General features: G+C 32.2%; 1 protein-coding gene across 2 annotated transcripts in view; it reads right to left on the bottom strand.

Annotated features, from left to right (window-relative positions):
• The window catches only part of LOC127729044 (uncharacterized), a 28,955-nt gene extending 14,069 nt beyond the window's left edge, over nt 1-14,886 (bottom strand). The window contains exon 1 of one of the 2 annotated variants that reach the window (XM_052236666.1): nt 14,860-14,886. In XM_052236666.1, the coding sequence (XP_052092626.1) occupies nt 14,860-14,874 (15 nt within the window). In that variant the 5' untranslated portion in view covers nt 14,875-14,886. Of the gene's footprint in view, nt 1-10,964; nt 11,299-14,859 lie in introns of those variants that run through there. The other variant, XM_052236665.1, reaches the window with a different exon arrangement.
• Nucleotides 14,887-19,712: the final 4,826 nt, after the last annotated feature.

The following is a 19,712-nucleotide window of genomic DNA, read 5'->3' as shown; positions in this document are numbered from 1 at the left end:
AGAGATCCTTGTTATAATTAATAAAACAAAAATTTATTTGATTTATTTTATCAAATACCGTGTATAATGCCGCATTCAAAACAAGGGACACCCACTCTAAATTTGAAAGGTATACTCGGGCTAGCAGGTCAGTTTTGATGGGCTAGCAGCTCTTTCAACAGGGCTAGTAAAATCCTGCTACCAATAAGTCCTGGGCTAGTGAGATGTAACAAATTTTTTTAACCCCTGTCAGTTCTAAAAATCAAGTTAAACAATGCAACATAAACATCAATAAAAAAATCGCTAGAAGTCTATATATATATATATTAATAATCATATCATCACCACAAGCTTTGTTATTTTTTAAATTCTTAATACATTTTAATATTTCTTCTTTCGTAATTGGACTATTCAAATTATCATTTACTTCACTCATCAAATTTGTATCATTAGTTGGCAAGTCCATTGGATCTGAGTTACCTGAGTTTAGCTCTTTGAAAAAGTTGAATAAGATCAAAATTAATATTCGGTTGTTTTGAATGTTCACGTTGGTTCAAAATTTTCCAATACTCTTTGGTGTTTTGAGATCTAAGATTTTTTAATTTCCGAGTCATGTCTTTTTTATGTTTTTTCATAGCCTTATCCATGACCTTTTTGTATCTTTTCTCAGATTCTTTAACTTTATTTGATAATACAAATACTACACTGCATAAAACGGAAAATTGTCATCTTATGTTAATTAAGTGAAACTTCCTTTTAAAACTTTAATGTGACCTATATGTAATGTCTGAAATTTTAATGGTTTAATATATAATATTAGAGTCAATGAAATGATAAAAGAAATCAAAATTAACGTGACCTACCGAATTAGACTTATCACCGGGTTTGTACTTACATGAGCAACACAACGGGTGCCACATGTGGAGCAGGATCTGCTTACCGCCTTCTGGAGCACCTGAGATCGTTCCCGGTTTTTGGTGGGGTTCGTGTTGCTCAATTTCAGTTTTCTATGAGGGGTGGACGGCTTTTGAGGGAGGTGGGAGAGAAAAAAAGATTCTAAAAGAGAAGGGTACCCCCTGTCCACCCCCTCTTCTATGTTATGTTTTATGTACTATTGTTTGTCTTTTTGTGATTTTTCTCTTGTTTTTTTTTTTTGGCATGGCATTGTCAGTCTGTTTTCGACTAATGAATTTGAAAATCCCTTCGAAGGTCGGTGGTTTTCTCAGGGCACTCCGGCTTCCTCCACCAATAAAAACTGGCCGCCACGAAATAGCCCAAAAGCGGTGCTTAAAAGTGGCGATAAAACATAAAAATTCGAAAAAAAATTCAAATATAAGTAATTACATTTTATTCTTATTTCTAGTTCGAAAAGAAATATTTTATTGACATTCACACTATCTTTATTATGTAACAGTGAATGTAGTTGTGATTTATTTCTGTGTAATTTATTCAACTAAACTAGGAGACAGATTGATATAAGCACTAGTTGCTTGTTTCTGAATTCAAATGGAAATTATGAGAATTTATTTGGATAAGATGTATTTTTCTCCATTTTTATATGATAAACATTGTGTACAATAACGCATGATTCAACATGAACATAGAATAATATGGTAATCTAAGAACAAAAAGCGTATATTACTTAATGGATCGCACGAAAACATATTCTTTATTTATTTAGGCAGAAGAAGTCTTAAATGGAAAATATTTAACAATATGTACGTTGTGGTAAACATTTATTTTCTGGTCGTAATATTTTTTATACAGTGTTTGTAGCTATGTTTTTTTCTTTTATATTACGAAACAAAATTCAGAAATTGTAACCATTTCCTGCAATTAATCTTAATTCACCCATTTCTCCGACGTCAGTCCCTTATTCTTACTGTAGATTATTTTTTAAGAATCCACTGACCACTGTGTTAACTTAAGATAACTTATATTATACTTTTAACTTACGATCTTTTATCCTCTCAAAAACGTGTTTCAAATAAATGGTTCGAACTCGCGCATATTTTCATTGTAAATCATTACTGTCTTCAGTCTAGGCATGATACCACTATACCACGAGTGCTGACATAAATCATCATTTAAATTATACTCTTAAAGCGCTAAATTGTCAATTATACATGTCGATAAACTGGAGTTTTGTCTCATTGATTATGAGCTTCTGTAATCTATGAAATATATATTATGTCTTAGTTTGTTCATGTTCTTAGCGTCGCTCGTTGATTATCGTTTAAGAAAGCACTAATTCCTATAAATTCTCTAATACATAATCCTACGACAATGCGTCTTTGTAATACATAAATCATATTTTTTTTGAAATCGTAAAATTCAGAATTACTTTTACAATTATGCTATTTGGCTAATTATTTCCACTTTTTGTCTCCTTAAAACGGTTTTGCTTTTTCTGAATATTCTAAGTGAAAACATTCAGAATCTGTCTTGTATTTAGAATATGTATGTGTATTTGGTTAGTATAATGAAAATAAGCTTAAGCTTTTAAGTAGAAATTATGAATTTGTGTTGATATGCTCGATATCATAAGGTGTCTTCAACCTATGCCAACATTTGAAAAATATATATTCAACCTATGTCTATAAACAAAATACAATGGGTGTTCGTATAACGATTCACAATTGATTATAGGTAAAATACAGTCTGTATTTTAAAGCGTTAAAATTCTTTCAGAATTAGAAATAACAGTCAGGGAGCAACCATTTAACTTCAAAAAGGGGGGTTACGGTTTTTATTTTTTCGACGCTATCAATCAAATTATTTTTTTCAAAATTTAACATCATAAGGTATGCGGAAAATCTGGATTCAGAACTCTTTTTTTTTTTTTTTTTTTTTTGTCATCTGCTTGACCACAATATTTTTTTTTATCAAATTGGGGATCAGAATATTTTTTAGGGATACTTGCAAAATCATGTTGTAGTAAATATGAAATTTGTGAAGAAAATAGACAAAAATAATATAATAGAACAATTCTGTATGGTAAAATACTTGCTAAATTCTGTTGTTCTAAGTACGAAAAAAAAAAGTAAATAAAAAAAATTTAAAACAATAAAAAAAAAATTAAGTAAAAATAAATGTATTTGTGTATTATTTTTTGATAATTGTTATTATATTATTATATATAAATTGGCTTTTACTAGTTGTGACAGAGCTCTTTATTTTAGTATTAGAAACATAATATGTGTAACAAATAATATCTCTTAATCAGATTATTTAAGCTGCATATATGTATACAGTAGTTTTTTGTAATATACCATTATCAAATATTAAAGGGGCAATAGCTGTCAAAATCATGTTCACCGATTTGACTCAAATTCTCATATTTGATTTATAACAATGTAAAACATTTATCCAAATTATAAAAAGTTTAAAATAAACAATATTCCGGGCATGGGCTCGATAATATGTAGCTTCGTTTCGTGTGTATTTTAGTCTAGACGCCATCTAATTAACTGCCGAGTTAACCCCGAAGACCTCCGATTGCCATATAAGCGATATAAACATAAATAAAGATATAAATAGATAGCAGAATCGTGCATTTGGATTTTTCTAGGTCTGTTTAATTTCATATTATAGATTAAATATATGTTAATCATCGTTTTTACCTGTATAAGAATGATTTTGTTGTGGATCGGATCGAATCAGTCAATCAAATGATTTACCTTAGTTTCACTTTCAATGTTGACATTCTTTTCCTTGAACTAATTGAACACGCACAATGCATGCGGTATCCATCTCCAGCCAAGGGGTTAAATTGAAGTTCACATGCATACGGATTCAATTAAGTCGAATTATTCACTTGCAAGTGAATAATTCATCCTCAATGTTTCTCAGCTTATTTTGACAAAATTGAACAATACTGGCTGCTAAAAGCGATATATTGTTTCACTATTTCACTTTCATTAATGATTGAACAAAAAAAAATCGTATTTTATAATTTTTATATATCTCGTAGCTAGTGCCCCTTTAAAGTACTAAAAAAATCCCACTCTTACAGTATGATCAGAGACATGTATACATAAAAAATAAATATATAATTATTAAGTTTGGGATTTCGTTACCACAAATTACTTAAAACCTTTACAAAATTCTTCCATAGATACAAATATTTGATTTGGAAGTATAGCTGTACCTGTAGAAAACTTATTTCAAACAAGATAGCACATCCTAATTTTAACGGAAATGTTGTTTACCGAGCCCGGAAATTTAGATACATCCGGGTAAACTTATCGATCCTTTAAATCAACTTATTCTAAAAGGTTACTAATTCAACACTGTAATTAGATATTTGAATATTGTTTTTATTGGTATAAATATTGTATTTTTTTTTTATCACTAAATTAAAACCAAACTAAATTGTATTATTATATACATATGCACATTCACATTGAATTTCACGGTTCTACAATCTGTCGATACCTGTATTTTGGCATTGCACAATATTATGTTTTTCTCGGAATGTTAATGACGTCTTTACACTCTGGTGGAGAGTTGTCCCATTGGCAATCATACTACACCTTCTTATTTATTTTAAGAAATTAATGCTTCTTTTTTGTAATTTTATTGGGGTGTAAAAGTGTTGACTAAAGCACATTTTGTATGAAGCGTTGAAGCGCTTCATTCTAAAAATGTGTGCACGATCAACACTTTTACACCCCAATAAGATAAAAGTCTTTATGGACATATATACTGTTAACCTTTCATTTAAATATACATGAAAATTGAGTCTTGAAATATGCGCAATAGCAAAATATTATCACGGGCCTTGTAAAAACTGTACTGCTACTTTTTTCTTTTGTAAATAAATATTTAAATGCTATATATTTTATTGTAGAAGCGATATTTTTTTAATGTAGTTGCGGTATGTTTTTATTGTAACTATAAGTTTCGTGTTATATGAGGTTGCAGTTTTTAGCCTACTTGCTTAACGTCAAAATGAACTTTTGAGACATTTTGGAAAATTCTTAATTGTTCTTCAAACATATTTGTGTTCGAGATAAAAGTTATATGGCGATGTTCCGTTGATTGGTAGCGTTTTGACTTCCTCTTTTTGAATTTGCCTTGGAGTTTGGTATTTTTGTTATACTTTTTATATGTGAAGAATAAAATTAAGTAAAAACAAGCCGCGTCCAAAAATACATTTCCGATATCCTTACTACATGTAACCTGTATAAAGGTGTTTAGATCCTAAACACAATTCTAAATACATTGTTTTCGCACTTTTTTTGTAACATTTTTAGATTGAAGAAAGTGTTTATAGGATTGTGGTTAGGATCATGTTTAGCTAAGAAATTAGTGCCTTTAAAGTCCTAAGAACTTTTATTTCTAAAACACATTTAAAAGTGTTTATATTCAAGACATGTTAATGTGTTTACTTAAAAATGTTTTAAGATAATATCATAATTCTAAACACGAGTTCTCGGGCATGTCAAATAGATGATCGCTGGAAAAAATACTTACTTTAAGGAATGGAAAAGAAAAACGATTCCTAGTTCACAACTACAAAATTACGTTTTTACTATCCACATTTTTACCTATCGAATGCAGTTCTTGACCTCTTTTTTTTTTATCTTCATGCACGATACGATAAAAATGCAATAACATTACATCAACTATAGATTTTCAAGATATATAAGAGGGCGAAGAAAGGTTAGCATAGATATTTTTGAGGCCCCTCATGGGGGTGTCCAAGTAATCACATAATCAAATTTTTTTGCCAATATAATCACATAATCATTAATTATTTTTTTTAACATGATAATCAAATAATCAAAAATACAGTTAATTAAATAATCATGAAATATTTGGTCTGGTAATCAAATAATCACTATAAAAACGGCCAAGTAATCACATAATCAAAAACCCCATGAGGAGGCTCATTTTTGTCTCGCCTCTACGAAGTAATGGAGGCGTGCTGTTTCCGATGGCATCGGCGGCGTCAACCTTTTTTTTTATTTGTGATAAGGTAAGGGAACTACTAAGATAAGTCAATGGATATTTGGTATGCATGTGTATTAGCATTGGCATATTTTTATGGAGATTATACGGCCTCGCCCCCTGAACGATGGTTCATCGACTGCCAAAGTTTTGCATCGCTTACATTTAAAGTTTGTAATTAGGTCAGTTTAAGGGGAACCATTTACAATAGGTCAATGATATTTGTTAAGCAGTTGTACATTGTAACAGCGTTACCATATCTTATTTCCAGGGAGATTATTTCACCCATCAACTTCAGTCATGTTTCATTGGCTTTGAATTTTTTGCATAGTCTCTGACAAAGTATTGTCATTTTAATTTTGCAACAATTGCATTTAACTATTAAAATTACATATAGATATGACAGATGATACATTTATTTGTATTAACACTTTATTATTCTAGACTGACACTAGCCAAATATTTTTTTTTCAGCGGAAGTTGGAAGTCGGTAAAAACTGTGCAATATTGATTGGAAAACCCAAAGTTGATCGAGGCAAAGGGGATATTGAACATCGTGTCTACTTCTTTATAAGCGTATTATTGGTTTTTTGTGTACGTACATCATCTTTGCGAAATTTCAGTGAAATTTTTCTTGTACCATCGAACCTGTCATGAATAATTGTCGATGTTTCTACTTTGTTTGGATGTATTGTGTCACATTATCGTATTTTATTCATATGAAAAAAGTATCGCATTTCTATTAGAAAAATATCGCATTGGAAACGTTTTACATAAATAAAAGCATATCGCTATTCTATTAGAAAAACGTTGCACTCATATAAGAAAATATAAAATTATCATCCCTTTACAAGTGATTATATATGGCGTAGAACGCAATCGATTAAGTTCAATGGCCATTCCACTGTCTTTAGTACATCATTGTCAAAGAATTTGAACAGCTCAAAATTATAGATCGTGCAAATAGGTTTTATTAAATACAAATGCATATTTACTCGTACAACTACAACATACAAGGGATAAAATGTTCAAAATACATGGCAAGTTGTATATATATTTATATACGTTTGTCCTGTTAAATACAATTATGTTTAAAAAAAAAAACAAGTATTTTCCGATGAATTTTCTTTTATTCCTTCAAATGTTAACATACGTCTGATATTTCCCCACAATGCATATTGTTTACAAAAGAAAATATCGCTACTCCACATAGGAAACGGTTTTCTCGATTCGCGCTTTCCATAGACTGTATATATATATATATATATTAAGGTTTGAACGTTGTTATCAATTAAGACTTGTATATATATACCTAACATTGTTGGGCTGTTTTTTAGACGAGTGATATATATACAGATCAGCTGAATTATCTATTGTAAAGGGTCCTACAAATTAATGCAAGATGCAGTCACAGAAATAATTAGATTATAAGTTCATCTGAACAACAGATTTTATCCATAGGATAATGTGATGGTGATACAAGGCTGAAAACACATTCTGTATACATAATTCGTCTAAATAACAGCCCAACAATGTTAGATCTGTAAATTTGCGGAAGCAAATATTTTGTTCTTCCCTGGCCGGAATTCGAACTCATGCTACTGAGATATCGCAAATTTACAGATCTAAAATTGTTGGGCTGTTATTTAGACGAATTATGTATACAGAATGTGTTTTCAGCCTTGTATCACCATCACTGGTGATCCGATGGATAAGATCCTCTACGATAGATAATTCAGCTGATCTGTAATATTCCACCTTCATGCCTTATATATCATGTACTGTGTTACGACGCTAGATAAAAACTTACGATGAAAGGTAACACCCGGCCACCAAAAGCTTGATTTTTGTCGAGCCAAGGTGGTCTAGTGCGTTGGGCATAGTGCAAGGCGATTTGGTGCCACGATATCCCAGTAGCATAAGTTCGAATCCCGGCCAGGGAAGAACAAAAAATTTGCTTCCGCAAATTTACAGATCTAACATTGTTGGGCTGTTATTTAGACGAATTATATATATATATATATATATTTGTATTATTGAATTAAATTCACAAGTAAGTGTTTGTGAAATACGTGTTTTTTTATATTAGAATACATAGAAATACTGAATATAGTATTATTGTAATAAGAAATAACACAAATATGTGCAAAATAACATTTTCTTCATGAATACTGAAATGTGAATTAAATACACTTTTCAAAATCAAATCAAACCAAATATTTTTATTATTCCAATCAGGGTCCCACAGGGGCCATTTACAATTAACAATTATGATAGTAAAAGCAACAAACAATCTGTGTAAGTTTATAAGAATTATTATGAAATGCCTAGAATCTCCTGGGTAACTCCTTTATGTCTCTACTTTACATTTGTATCTAAAATTTATACTATGTATGTTAATTTATTTGTATATGTCTCTGTACCATTGTACTTTGGTTTACGAGAATAAAGATATATATATATGAGACATTGTACAGTATATAACGTGACAGATATTATAATAGACAAATGAAAATAGCATTAATAACAAAAATACATTAAAAGTACTCGAGTATTTTTTTTTCCTTCCTTCCTTATTACCATTATTATTTCTATGTCCAGCAGTTTCAACGTGCAGCAGATTTAAAAAAAATTATATTCATTATGTCCATGCATTTGACGTTACGTACTCTACTTAAAATATCATCAACATTTTCATCATATTGTATGATATTTACGCGATACTTGTACATTTGTAAACAAAAATCCTTTATTTTCATTGTTTTATTATGTTAATATCTAATACAAAAGAGATCAGTACATATAGTTGCTTTAATTTTCGTTTTACAAGTTACAATTAAAGAACCCTTGTGAGCACGCTCACATACTCCACGCCCCACATTGTTACTGGACGAACAAAATCTCACCAGATTCGTAAGTTCAAAGACTCATAACTCTACAAAAGTCAACTGATAAAAAATTTCTTGTGGATATGCACATTTACATATTATGGTCTCATTAACTACAAAGTTTCATGAAATTCTGTTGTGTGGTTTCAGAGGAGTTGCGATGACAAACTGTTGCAGTAGTATATTGAGGCCACTAAGTTCAAAGGGGCATTACTCCTAGAAAAAAAAATTGAATCATAATTTCCTGTCGATATGCACATCTACATAGTATGTCCTTATTATCTACAAAGTTTCATGAAATTCTGTTGTGTGGTTTCAGAGGAGTTGCGATGACAAACTGTTGCAGTAGTATATTGAGGCCAATAAGTTCAAAGGGGCATAACTCCTAGAAAAAAAAATTGAATCATAATTTCCTGTCGATATGCACATCTACATAGTATGTCCTTATTATCTACAAAGTTTCATGAAATTCTGTTGTGTGGTTTCAGAGAAGTTGCGATGAGAAACTGTTGCAGTAGTATATTGAGGCCAATAAGTTCAAAGGGGCATAACTCCTAGAAAAAAAATTGAATCATAATTTCCTGTCGATATGCACATCTTCATAGTATGTCCTTTTTATCTACCAAGTTTCATGAAATTCTGTTGTGTGGTTTCAGTGGAGTTGTGATGACAATAACAGGACTGACGGACGGACAGACCGACGGACGAATAGACGGACGGACAGACGGACGGATCAAAAACATTATACCCTCCGCAACTTTGTTGCGTTGGGTATAAAAATAGTTTTCAGCACACTTAAACATTATGTTTAAACTGGTTGTAAATTGATTGGCCCATAATTATTTTTTGTTTTTATAACACTTAATCTGTTATATTTTATTTAACCTATGCCAACATTTTTTAATATAAATTGATACCGAAATTTCAAAATGTTGGCATAGGTTGAATGATTATCATTATCAATAGAATGGTACTTGTATAACTTTTATCTTGACACGTGTTATATAGGTGTATGACACTTTTTATTATATGTTCTTATGTCATACTACCACTTTATATAAGGATGAAAATTATAAACACAAAGCTGAATCTGTTTCTAAATCTGAGAGAAAAAGACTTAAAACATAATTGCTGTACATACATTTTCTATCGACAAGAAGACTAGAACAAGGCTTCGTTACCAAAAAAGTGGCGGATCCATGATTGGAAAAATACCAACTTTTAAAAAATAAGTAAAAATATATTAATTTTTTTTCTTTGCATTTTTCATTTTGCATCTTCATAAGGAAGCGTTCCCAGGCCTACAAATTCGTCAATCAAAAGGGTTGCTTTGATGTAAACCATCACTCAACTGTTAAATTTCAGCAACATACAGTGAAAAACATCGACAGAAACAAAAAAAGAATCCTGCGAGACTCTTGAATTAAATATATATACAAATACCGAATGTGGTTTGGTCAAAATAGAAAGTCTTACACTGTTTCTAACCAAAAATCGGGCGAAATTTCTGATATAAACACAGACTTCGGGTGTTAACAAATTTACTAAAATTCGAAATTGGACGTGCAAAAGTAGTCTCAATAGGAACCGTTTTTCAATTACTGATATATATGGGAACCAAAAACCATTCTAAACTTAACTCTTTACAATTAATTCCCACGGGCTATGAATAAATGGACAGTACAAGACAAAACAGGAACATGTCTCGCCCTAGGCAATCAAATATTATATCAATAACTGTACACGGTCAGGCATAATCATCCTGTTTTGTCTTTTAATGTATGCTAATTCATAAGATGCGTATCAAACTTCTCCTTTTATTCATTAAACTAATCTTTAGAATGCACCCTGTATATTTGAAACAACGGTATTCTTGATCTTTTTAAAACAATTTTCATCTATTAAAGATGGTATGTCATATCCTAGAGTAAGACCATATGTGTATATTAAATATATTTGTGGATCTCTTTCATTGAAAATACAAACAGATTACCGCAAGTGTGCTTACATAACTGAATAAGTGTTCTTATGTAAGTGAATAAGTGTTAAGGGAAGACAAACAGATTACCGCATTGTGCTTATATAACTGAATAAATGTTGAACGAAGACAGATTTTAAATAGATGGACAAGAAATAGCCTACCTGAACTAGTTCGGGGGAATTCTCTTTCCATATTCCATCCATCTTTATTGTTGTTAAGATTTTCACTTGTCCATCTGTCACGTTTTGTTTTTACATCAATCTAGACATTAAAATCGATTTCCGTATACACCATATTTAGAATAATTTATTAAGTTACAACACACGGTTCATGTACGATGGATATTTAAATCATACAACTAAACACTACAAACCGCTGCAAGCAAACTAAAATTCAAGATTTATACATCCGTTTTAACACTTCAACGTTTTGAATGAAAATCATTTTGATATACATGAAGAAACATTATCACTGCAAAAAATATACGTGTTTACATCCCGTATCTTTATAAATTTTATGTTAGCTAATCAAAATTTTTAATGATTTTATAACAACGTGAAAAAAATATGAACTTTTATGTAGTGACCTTTCCATGACATTATCTCTAGAAATTCGGCAATCGCAAAGTGCAAATGCGAAGGGAAAACCGTGATGAAAGAAAAGTATATAAACGTTTATAGGAAGATAGAATTAACCGATACAAGAAGAAAAATATTGAAACACCTAATAATTTAACAACTGTAATGACAAAGTTTAATGAACAAATAGGAACGCATGGGAAATGTAAATAAATATAGAATAAACATCGCTCTATCATCTCACTTATTATTCACGTGCTGGATGATTTTGTGATGATTGTTTATCAAGGTCACGATCCGTAAACTTCGGCAACAAAACTTATAAGTAGATAAGCTGCCAAAAGTTTTCGATCACCAATCACCGAAGGTTTCTTCCTGTCTTTTAATATAACATCAATATCATGCACTGGGAAAACCTAAAAAAAAAAGGGGGGGGGGGTTGTTGTTTTTCTTTAAAAAATATTCTGATTCTCAACTGAAAAAATACATTTTCATCAGGGAAATGGGGGAAACAAATTCTGCTTAAGAGTATTTGCCATTAAATTTAATTTTAAGTTCTTTATAAAAAAAAATGATGCTTGGGTGGAACGAAAAAAAATTTATGAATGAAAAAGAATTTAACCCCTGTAAGTGGTTAAATGGTCGTTCCCTAAATAAAATGGAAGTGATAATGAACGATGGCGATTTATAACTAATAAGAATTCTTTGAATTTTTCATTAAAATCCACTGAATTATTAAGGTATAAAATGCATGTATCATATTTACATGGTTATATCCATGTTTAATTTTTCTATTTGGAACCCCAAAACCATCATACCTACAACAAAATTAAAATAAATGAATTAAGTACAAAATGCATGTATCATATTTGCATGGTTATATCCATGTTTTTTTTCCATTTGGAACCCCAAAACAATCATACCAACAACAACAGAATTAAAATAAATTATTAAGGTTCATCATAACCTTTAAGTAAATATGGTCGTATTTTCACTACAAATTTCACTCGAGTACAGACAAACCTGTACCCCTCGAAAAGATTTGGAGCATGGCTGGACATAGATATAAAAATAGAAAAACAAGAGGCTCATGAAAACCTGATATCGCTCAATTTTTTGTTCAAACATATTGTTTTTCTTAAATTGTTTAACATTTCACAGCGGTAAAACATGTTACTTTAATTATTCTTCCCTTAGTTTATTTATTTTGTATTAACATTGTATCATAGATCAAATTTATTTGTTCAGTGTATGTTCACTGGTGTTAATATGTCTTTTGATTGAGTTACGCCATTTCAATTGATATTTTATAGTGTGTCTTTCTATGTTGTGATGTTACACTATTGTTTCAGATAAGAGTGAAGGTTTGGTACCATTAAAACGTTTAAACCCGCTGCAATTGTTTGCACCTGTCCTAAGTCAGGAATCTGATGTTCAGTGGTTGTCGTTTGTTGATGTGGTTCATAAGTGTTTCTCGTTTCTCGTTTTTTATATAGATAAGACCGTTGGTTTTCCCGTTTAAATGGTTTTACACTAGTAATTTTTGGGGCCCTTTATAGCTTACTGTTCGGTGTGAGCCAAGGCTCCGTTTTGAAGGCCATACTTTGACCTATAATTGTTTACTTTTTACACATTGTGACTTGGATGGAGAATTGTCTCATTGGCACTCATACCACATCTTCTTATTTTTATTTGACTTATTTGTAGATCTTACTTTGCTGAACAATTTTGTCATTTACACTTTCTCTCTTTCTATAATAATATTAAAGATAATACATAACCCAAAACTTTAAAACTACTAAAAATTAACTATTTCTGGACAGTAACCCAACAATACGTTGTCCTTTTGGTCTGAAGATTACTTGACAGGTAAAAATAAACTATTTCCAACAGTAACCAAACAATGGGTTGTCGAACTTGTCTGAAAATTTCATAACAGATAGATCATGACCCATTTATCACTTTAACTACCTTTCAATTTTGCTCTAACTGCTGTAGTTTTTGAGATATAAGCCAAAAACTGCGTTTGTCCCCATTGTTCTATTTGTTGCCATGGCGGCCATATTTGTTGATGGATCACAATTTCGGATACAATTTACAAACTAAATACACTAAGAAACATTCAGTTAAAGTTTGGAAGTATTTGACCCAGCAGTTTCAGAGGAGAAGACTTGCACGAAAAAATGTAAAAAATAAACGTTTCAAGGGCAATAACTCCTTAAGGAGTCAATTGACTATTTTGATCATTTGACTTATTTGTAGATCCTACTTAGCTGAACATTTTTGCCATTTACACTTCCTATCTATTATATTAAAGATAATAACTAAAACAGTAAAATTTCATAAAAATAAACTATTTCGGACAGTAACTCTACAATGGGTCGCCCAATTGGTCCGAAAATTTCATAACAGATAGATTTTGACTTATTCATCACTTTTGCTCTAACTGCTGTAGTTTTTGAGATAAAAGGCAAAAACTGCATTTGACCCCTATGTTCTATTTTTAGCCATAGCGGCCATGTTTGTTAATGGATCAAAACTTTGGATACAATTTATAAACCAGTTAGCCTAAGGAACATTCAGTTAAAGTTTAGAAGTATTAGGCTCAGTAGTTTCAGAGGAGAAGATTTTTAAATGTTAGCAAACATGATGAACAAATTGTGTAAAATTGTCTTTAAAGGGCAATAACTCCTTAAGGGATCAATTGACAATTTTGGTCATATTAACTTTTTTGTATATCTTACTTTGCTGAACATTTTTGCTGTTAAATGTTTATCTTTATCTTCAATAATATTTAAGATAATAACCAAAAACTGCAAAATTTCCTTAAAATTACCAATTAAGTGGCTGCAATCCAACAATGGGTTGTTCGGTTCGTCTCAAAATTTCAGGGATGATAGATCCTAAAATTTTTTTTTACCCCTGTCAGATTTGCTGTAAGTGCTTTAGTTTTTGAGATATAAGACAAAAACTGCATTTGACCCCTATGTTCTATTTTTAGCCCTGGTGGCCATGTTTGTTGGTAGATCAAAACTTCGGATACAATGTATAAATTAAATACCCTAAGGAACATTCAGTTAAAGTTTGAAGGTATTTGGCCCAGTAGTTTCAGAGGAGAAGATTCTTGAAAAAGTTTACGACGACAGACGACGACGGACGCCAAGTGATGGCATAAGCTCACATGGCCCTCAAAGGGCCAGGTGAGCTAAAAAGAAGAGGAATCGCACAATGCTATTAGCCCTTTAGGTATTGAAGACCTTTTGAAAGTTTTAACAGTTCAATAATTCCAGTCAGAAATGAAAGAAGGCAGTGAGACAATATATTATAGGACTTATGTTTGATTTCATGCGATATCTTTTCAAAAGGTCAATTTTCGATTGTAACTAAGGAGTAATACAATATTGTGTGTCATAGCCATATTGTGTGTTATAAGAATTTGATGTTAAGAAGAAAGAACATGCTTTTTAAAACAAGTTACCTTTGTCTCCGCCATGCTTGCAGAAAAATATTTAAAAAAATTAGCACGGTGTACTCGATGTATTTAACTTCTTCTTAATTGATCTCGATATGACATGTTAAATCAAAGACTGACTTTTCTCTCACGCCAATACAATTTTTATTTAGCGATTAAAGTCAATATTGATAAAGTCAACGCCAATAAAGACTTCCTGGCTTTTAATTTTTATTCGAGTGCTCCTTACTCAGAAATCAGAAATAGTTTGAATTTATTCCGTCTTTGTTCAGTATACTTGATATAAAAATTCGTATAGTTGTTTTTATTGTAACTCTCGTCTGTATTATACTATAAATATTTAAAAAAAAAAAAAAAAAAAACATTAAGTGAAATTTTATATTTGAAGGGACTTTTAAGCAGTATATTATAGAATTGAATGCTGTTTTTGAAAATTTATACAAAATGAATGCAAGTAACGATCACATTTTGCTATAAATCTGATAGTGACTTGCATTCATTTCGTATCAATTTAAAAAAAAAACTTGCATTGAATTCTTTTTTTTTTTAGATCATAGAAATTAGATAAGCATATTTAATTTTAAAACAATTTGAATCTTAAAGTAAAGCAAAAGTCTACACACAACTTCGGCGGAAATTGTCTTTTGAGATGTAATCCATATCTGCAATCAATCATACGTCATTCAGCTGAAATGTTCATGGTGAAAATGTCAATTTCAAAGTCAATATAAAGCTCGTTAAATATTTATCAAATTTCCATAATTATTATAATGTATACCATCGGGTTATAATTTATTGTTACATATTTCTATAATTTTTTCATATTTTCAATATATATAAGTCTATAACGTTTTCAATTTCGATTTAAAAAACAATGTTTGCACAAAATACTAGAATAATGTGAGAAAATAGTGTTGATTAATTTGTTGAGCGGATCGAAATACTCTATACTTCAAACCAGTATTGAATGCAAGTGACGTAATCAAATGATTTGTTTTCAGCTAATAAACGATCAGCGTTTGTATGAATAACATAAACGGTACCAATTTTTCTGCACCAGATGAATTGAACACCTAAAGTGTAAATATTCTGTAAAGAATAGTTTTTAAAATTTATATCTTGACAGATAATTTAGCTGCAACAGTATTTTCTTTTATTCTTTATGAATTTAAAAAAGGTTCTGACCAGTTTGTTAACTTTGATCAACGAAACGTTGTTTTTTAAAAATTGTCTACATATTCATTCGGAATATTCACTCGGCATTTGTCCATCAAATCATTAGAGAAACTGATTCTACCACTTTATCCAGTTGATTAACATATTTATCTACTCCCAATAGTTCGATTTCATAACTTGAAAATCTTGAATTGGTAAATCTCGCATTTTAAAGTTTGAAAATGTCACTCTCTCGAGTAGATAAATATCGTAAAGATCAGTGTGGTGTGGTAGAATCTATATGTATATTTGTTATCTTTGCCTTTTACTAATAAGATGAAAATCCAAATTCTAAGTTTATACAGACAAAAATAAACATAATATTAAAGAAATAACAGTACTGTAGTTGAAAAGCTTCCGCCGTCATTTGGCGATTTAACGGTCGCGAAAGCAATTTTAGACAGTAAAACGGATATTTGCTACATAATATGTAATGTGATGTTTTTGCTTCCACACGAGCCACCAAAAATAGAAAACAAAACATGTAGTGTGATGCTGGTTACCTGCTGCCACACGAGCTGCCAAAATAGAAAACAATCAGGAACAACAATCGAAGAAAACTATATAACAAAAATTAAAAGGCTAAAATACATCTTTTTTATGGCTTATGTGATAACAAATAACATCAAATTATTACATGTTTTGTGTTCTATTTTAGTGGCTCAAGTGGTAGCAAATTACATCACATTACATGTTTGTGTTCTGTTTTGGTGGCTCATGTGGTAGCAAATAACATCACATTATATGTTTTGTGTTCTATTTGGTGTTTCAGGTGGTTGCAAATATCATTAAATTACATGTTTGTGTTCTGTTTTGGTGGCTCATGTGGTAGCAAATATCATCACATTACATGTTTGTGTTCTGTTTTGGTGGCTCATGTGGTAACAAATATCATCACATTACATGTTTGTGTTCTGTTTTGGTGGCTCATGTGGTAACAAATATCATCACATTACATGTTTGTGTTCTGTTTTGGTGGCTCATGTGGTAGCAAATATCATCACATTACATGTTTGTGTTCTGTTTTGGTGGCTCATGTGGTAGCAAATATCATCACATTACATGTTTGTGTTCTGTTTTGGTGGCTCATGTGGTAGCAAATATCATCACATTACATGTTTGTGTTCTGTTTTGGTGGTTCGTGTGTTTGCAAAGAACATCAAGCTACGTGTTTTGTACGGTCTGTTTTACTGTAAACAAAAAAAACCTGTCGTGTATAGGTAACGCTGTCACCCGGGAGGGGGGGTTACTTCCTATATTTTTAGTGGTACGAGTGTGCCGCAAAACAGGGTCGCTTTTCCATGCCCTGTTGGTTAAAAAAGGGTTCCTTTTCCATGCCCTGTTGGTTAGAACAGGGTTCCTTTTCCATGCCCTGCTGGTTATAACAGGGTTCCTTTTCCATGCCCTGCTGGTTAGAACAGGGTTCCTTTTCCATGCCCTGCTGGTTAGAACAGGGTTCCTTTTCCATGCCCTGCTGGTTAGAACAGTGTTCCTTTTCCATGCCCTGCTGGTTAGAACAGGGTTCCTTTTCCATGCCCTGCTGGTTAGAACAGGGTTCCTTTTCCATGCCCTGCTGGTTAGAACAGGGTCCCTTCTCCATGTCCTGCTGGTTATAACAGGGTTCCTTTTCCATGCCCTGCTGGTTTGGTTATAACAGGGTTCCTTTTCCATGTCCTGCTGGTTAGACAAGGTTCCTTTTCCATGCCCTGTTGGTTAGAACAGGGTTCCTTTTCCATGCCATGCTGGTTAGAACAGGGTTTTTTTTTCCATGCCCTGCTGGTTAGAACAGGGTTCCTTTTCCATGCCCTGTTGGTTAGAACAGGGTTCCTTTTCCATGCCCTGCTGGTTAGAACAGGGTTCCTTTTCCATGCCCTGATGGTTAGAACAGGGTTCCTTTTCCATGCCCTGCTGGTTAGAACAGGGTCCCTTTTCCATGTCCTGCTGGTTAGAACAGGGTTCCTTTTCCATGCCCTGCTGGTTAGAACAGGGTTCCTTTTGCATGCCCTGCTGGTTAAAACAGGGTCGCTTTTTCATGTCCTGCTGGTTAGAACAGGGTTCCTTTTTCATGTCCTGCTGGTTAGAACAGGGTCGCTTTTTCATGTCCTGCTGGTTAGAACAGGGTCGCTTTTTCATGCCCTGCTGGTGAGAACAGGGTTCCTTTTTCATGTCCTGTTGGTTAGAACAGGGTTCCTTTTTCATGTCCTGCTGGTTAGAACAGGGTTCCTTTTTCATGTCCTGCTGGTTAGAACAGGGTCGCTTTTTGATGTCCTGCTGGTTAGAACAGGGTCGCTTTTCCATGCCCTGATGGTTAGAACAGGGTTTTTTTTTCCATGCCCTGCTGGTTAGAACAGGGTTCCTTTTCCATGCCCTGTTGGTTAGAACAGGGTTCCTTTTCCATGCCCTGCTGGTTTGAACAGGGTTCCTTTTCCATGCCCTGCTGGTTAGAACAGGGTTCCTTTTTCATGTCCTGCTGGTTAGAACAGGGTTCCTTTTTCATGCCCTGCTGGTTAAAACAGGGTTCCTTTTTCATGTCCTGCTGGTTAGAACAGGGTTCCTTTTTCATGTCCTGCTGGTTAGAACAGGGTTCCTTTTCCATGCCCTGTTGGTTAGAACAGGGTCGCTTTTTCATGCCCTGCTGGTGAGAACAGGGTCTTTTTTAAACAAAGTATTTGTCTAGAACAGGATCGCTTATTTAACTGTTTAAGATACAGTCTAGAACCAGGGTCTAGAACAGCATTTATTTTATACGGTCTAGAACAGGGTATACATTTTCTGAGCGTGTCTAGAACAGGGTATGTTTTTCAATATTTCTGTTTAGAACAGGGTATGTTTTTCAATGTTTTTTGGTTAGAACAGGGTATGATTTGGCAAGTGCTGTCGGCACAGTTATACCCGATAGGATAGTCAGTAACCCCCAGGCGCTGTCACTTTTACTGGAAAGATAGATTTCAAGCCTTGATGTAAGACTGTAGATAAATTCCATTCTGACTCGGTCTTAATTAGAAGTTTTATTGGGTAATTGCAGAATAGAAAACCCAACTTCTTAACGGGATCCCTAAAAGGGGTTTTCAGCATTTTGGGATACACGTTCTTATTCTCAATATTAACTTTTGCAAAACGTGTCATAATTTCAAACAAAATTTGATTTGATGTGTCCCGGTTGATGAGTGCTATGCGAGTTATTTGACTCCCTTGAAGTCCCTTACTATAATCATATTATTTGGTGATACTACTAATGGAAATGATGGAAGGATGTAACAATTCAAAAACAAATACTGCCACGTGTTTTAAAAGTATTAAGAAAGGAAATAAGTAGTATAGGCCTATAACAAGCATTCAGTCTGTTTCAAGTAGACATTTCCTATATTAAATAAGGCCAAATGTATTGTTTTCTTTGTTTTCCTGTTGCTTGCTGGTTTTTTTTTTATGATCTGAGTATAAAATCAATCACAGAAAACATTTTAGAAACGAGTTTGAAAATTTGAAAAACATATATATTTTTAAGAGGATATTTGAATTTTAGTCATATGTATGACCACAAATCATTACTCGGTAAAAAAAAACATTATGACAAATATGGTTTGTACTTTGATAGACAACATCTGTAAACGGATAAATTCATATGTTGAAACATGACATCAAAC

This window comes from Mytilus californianus, unplaced genomic scaffold (assembly GCF_021869535.1).
Source record: "Mytilus californianus isolate M0D057914Y unplaced genomic scaffold, xbMytCali1.0.p SCAF_2, whole genome shotgun sequence".
Taxonomy (NCBI): Eukaryota; Metazoa; Mollusca; class Bivalvia; order Mytilida; family Mytilidae; genus Mytilus; species Mytilus californianus.
The sequence above is the reverse complement of the archived record's forward strand: the minus strand, read 5'-3'. Positions and strand labels throughout refer to the sequence as shown.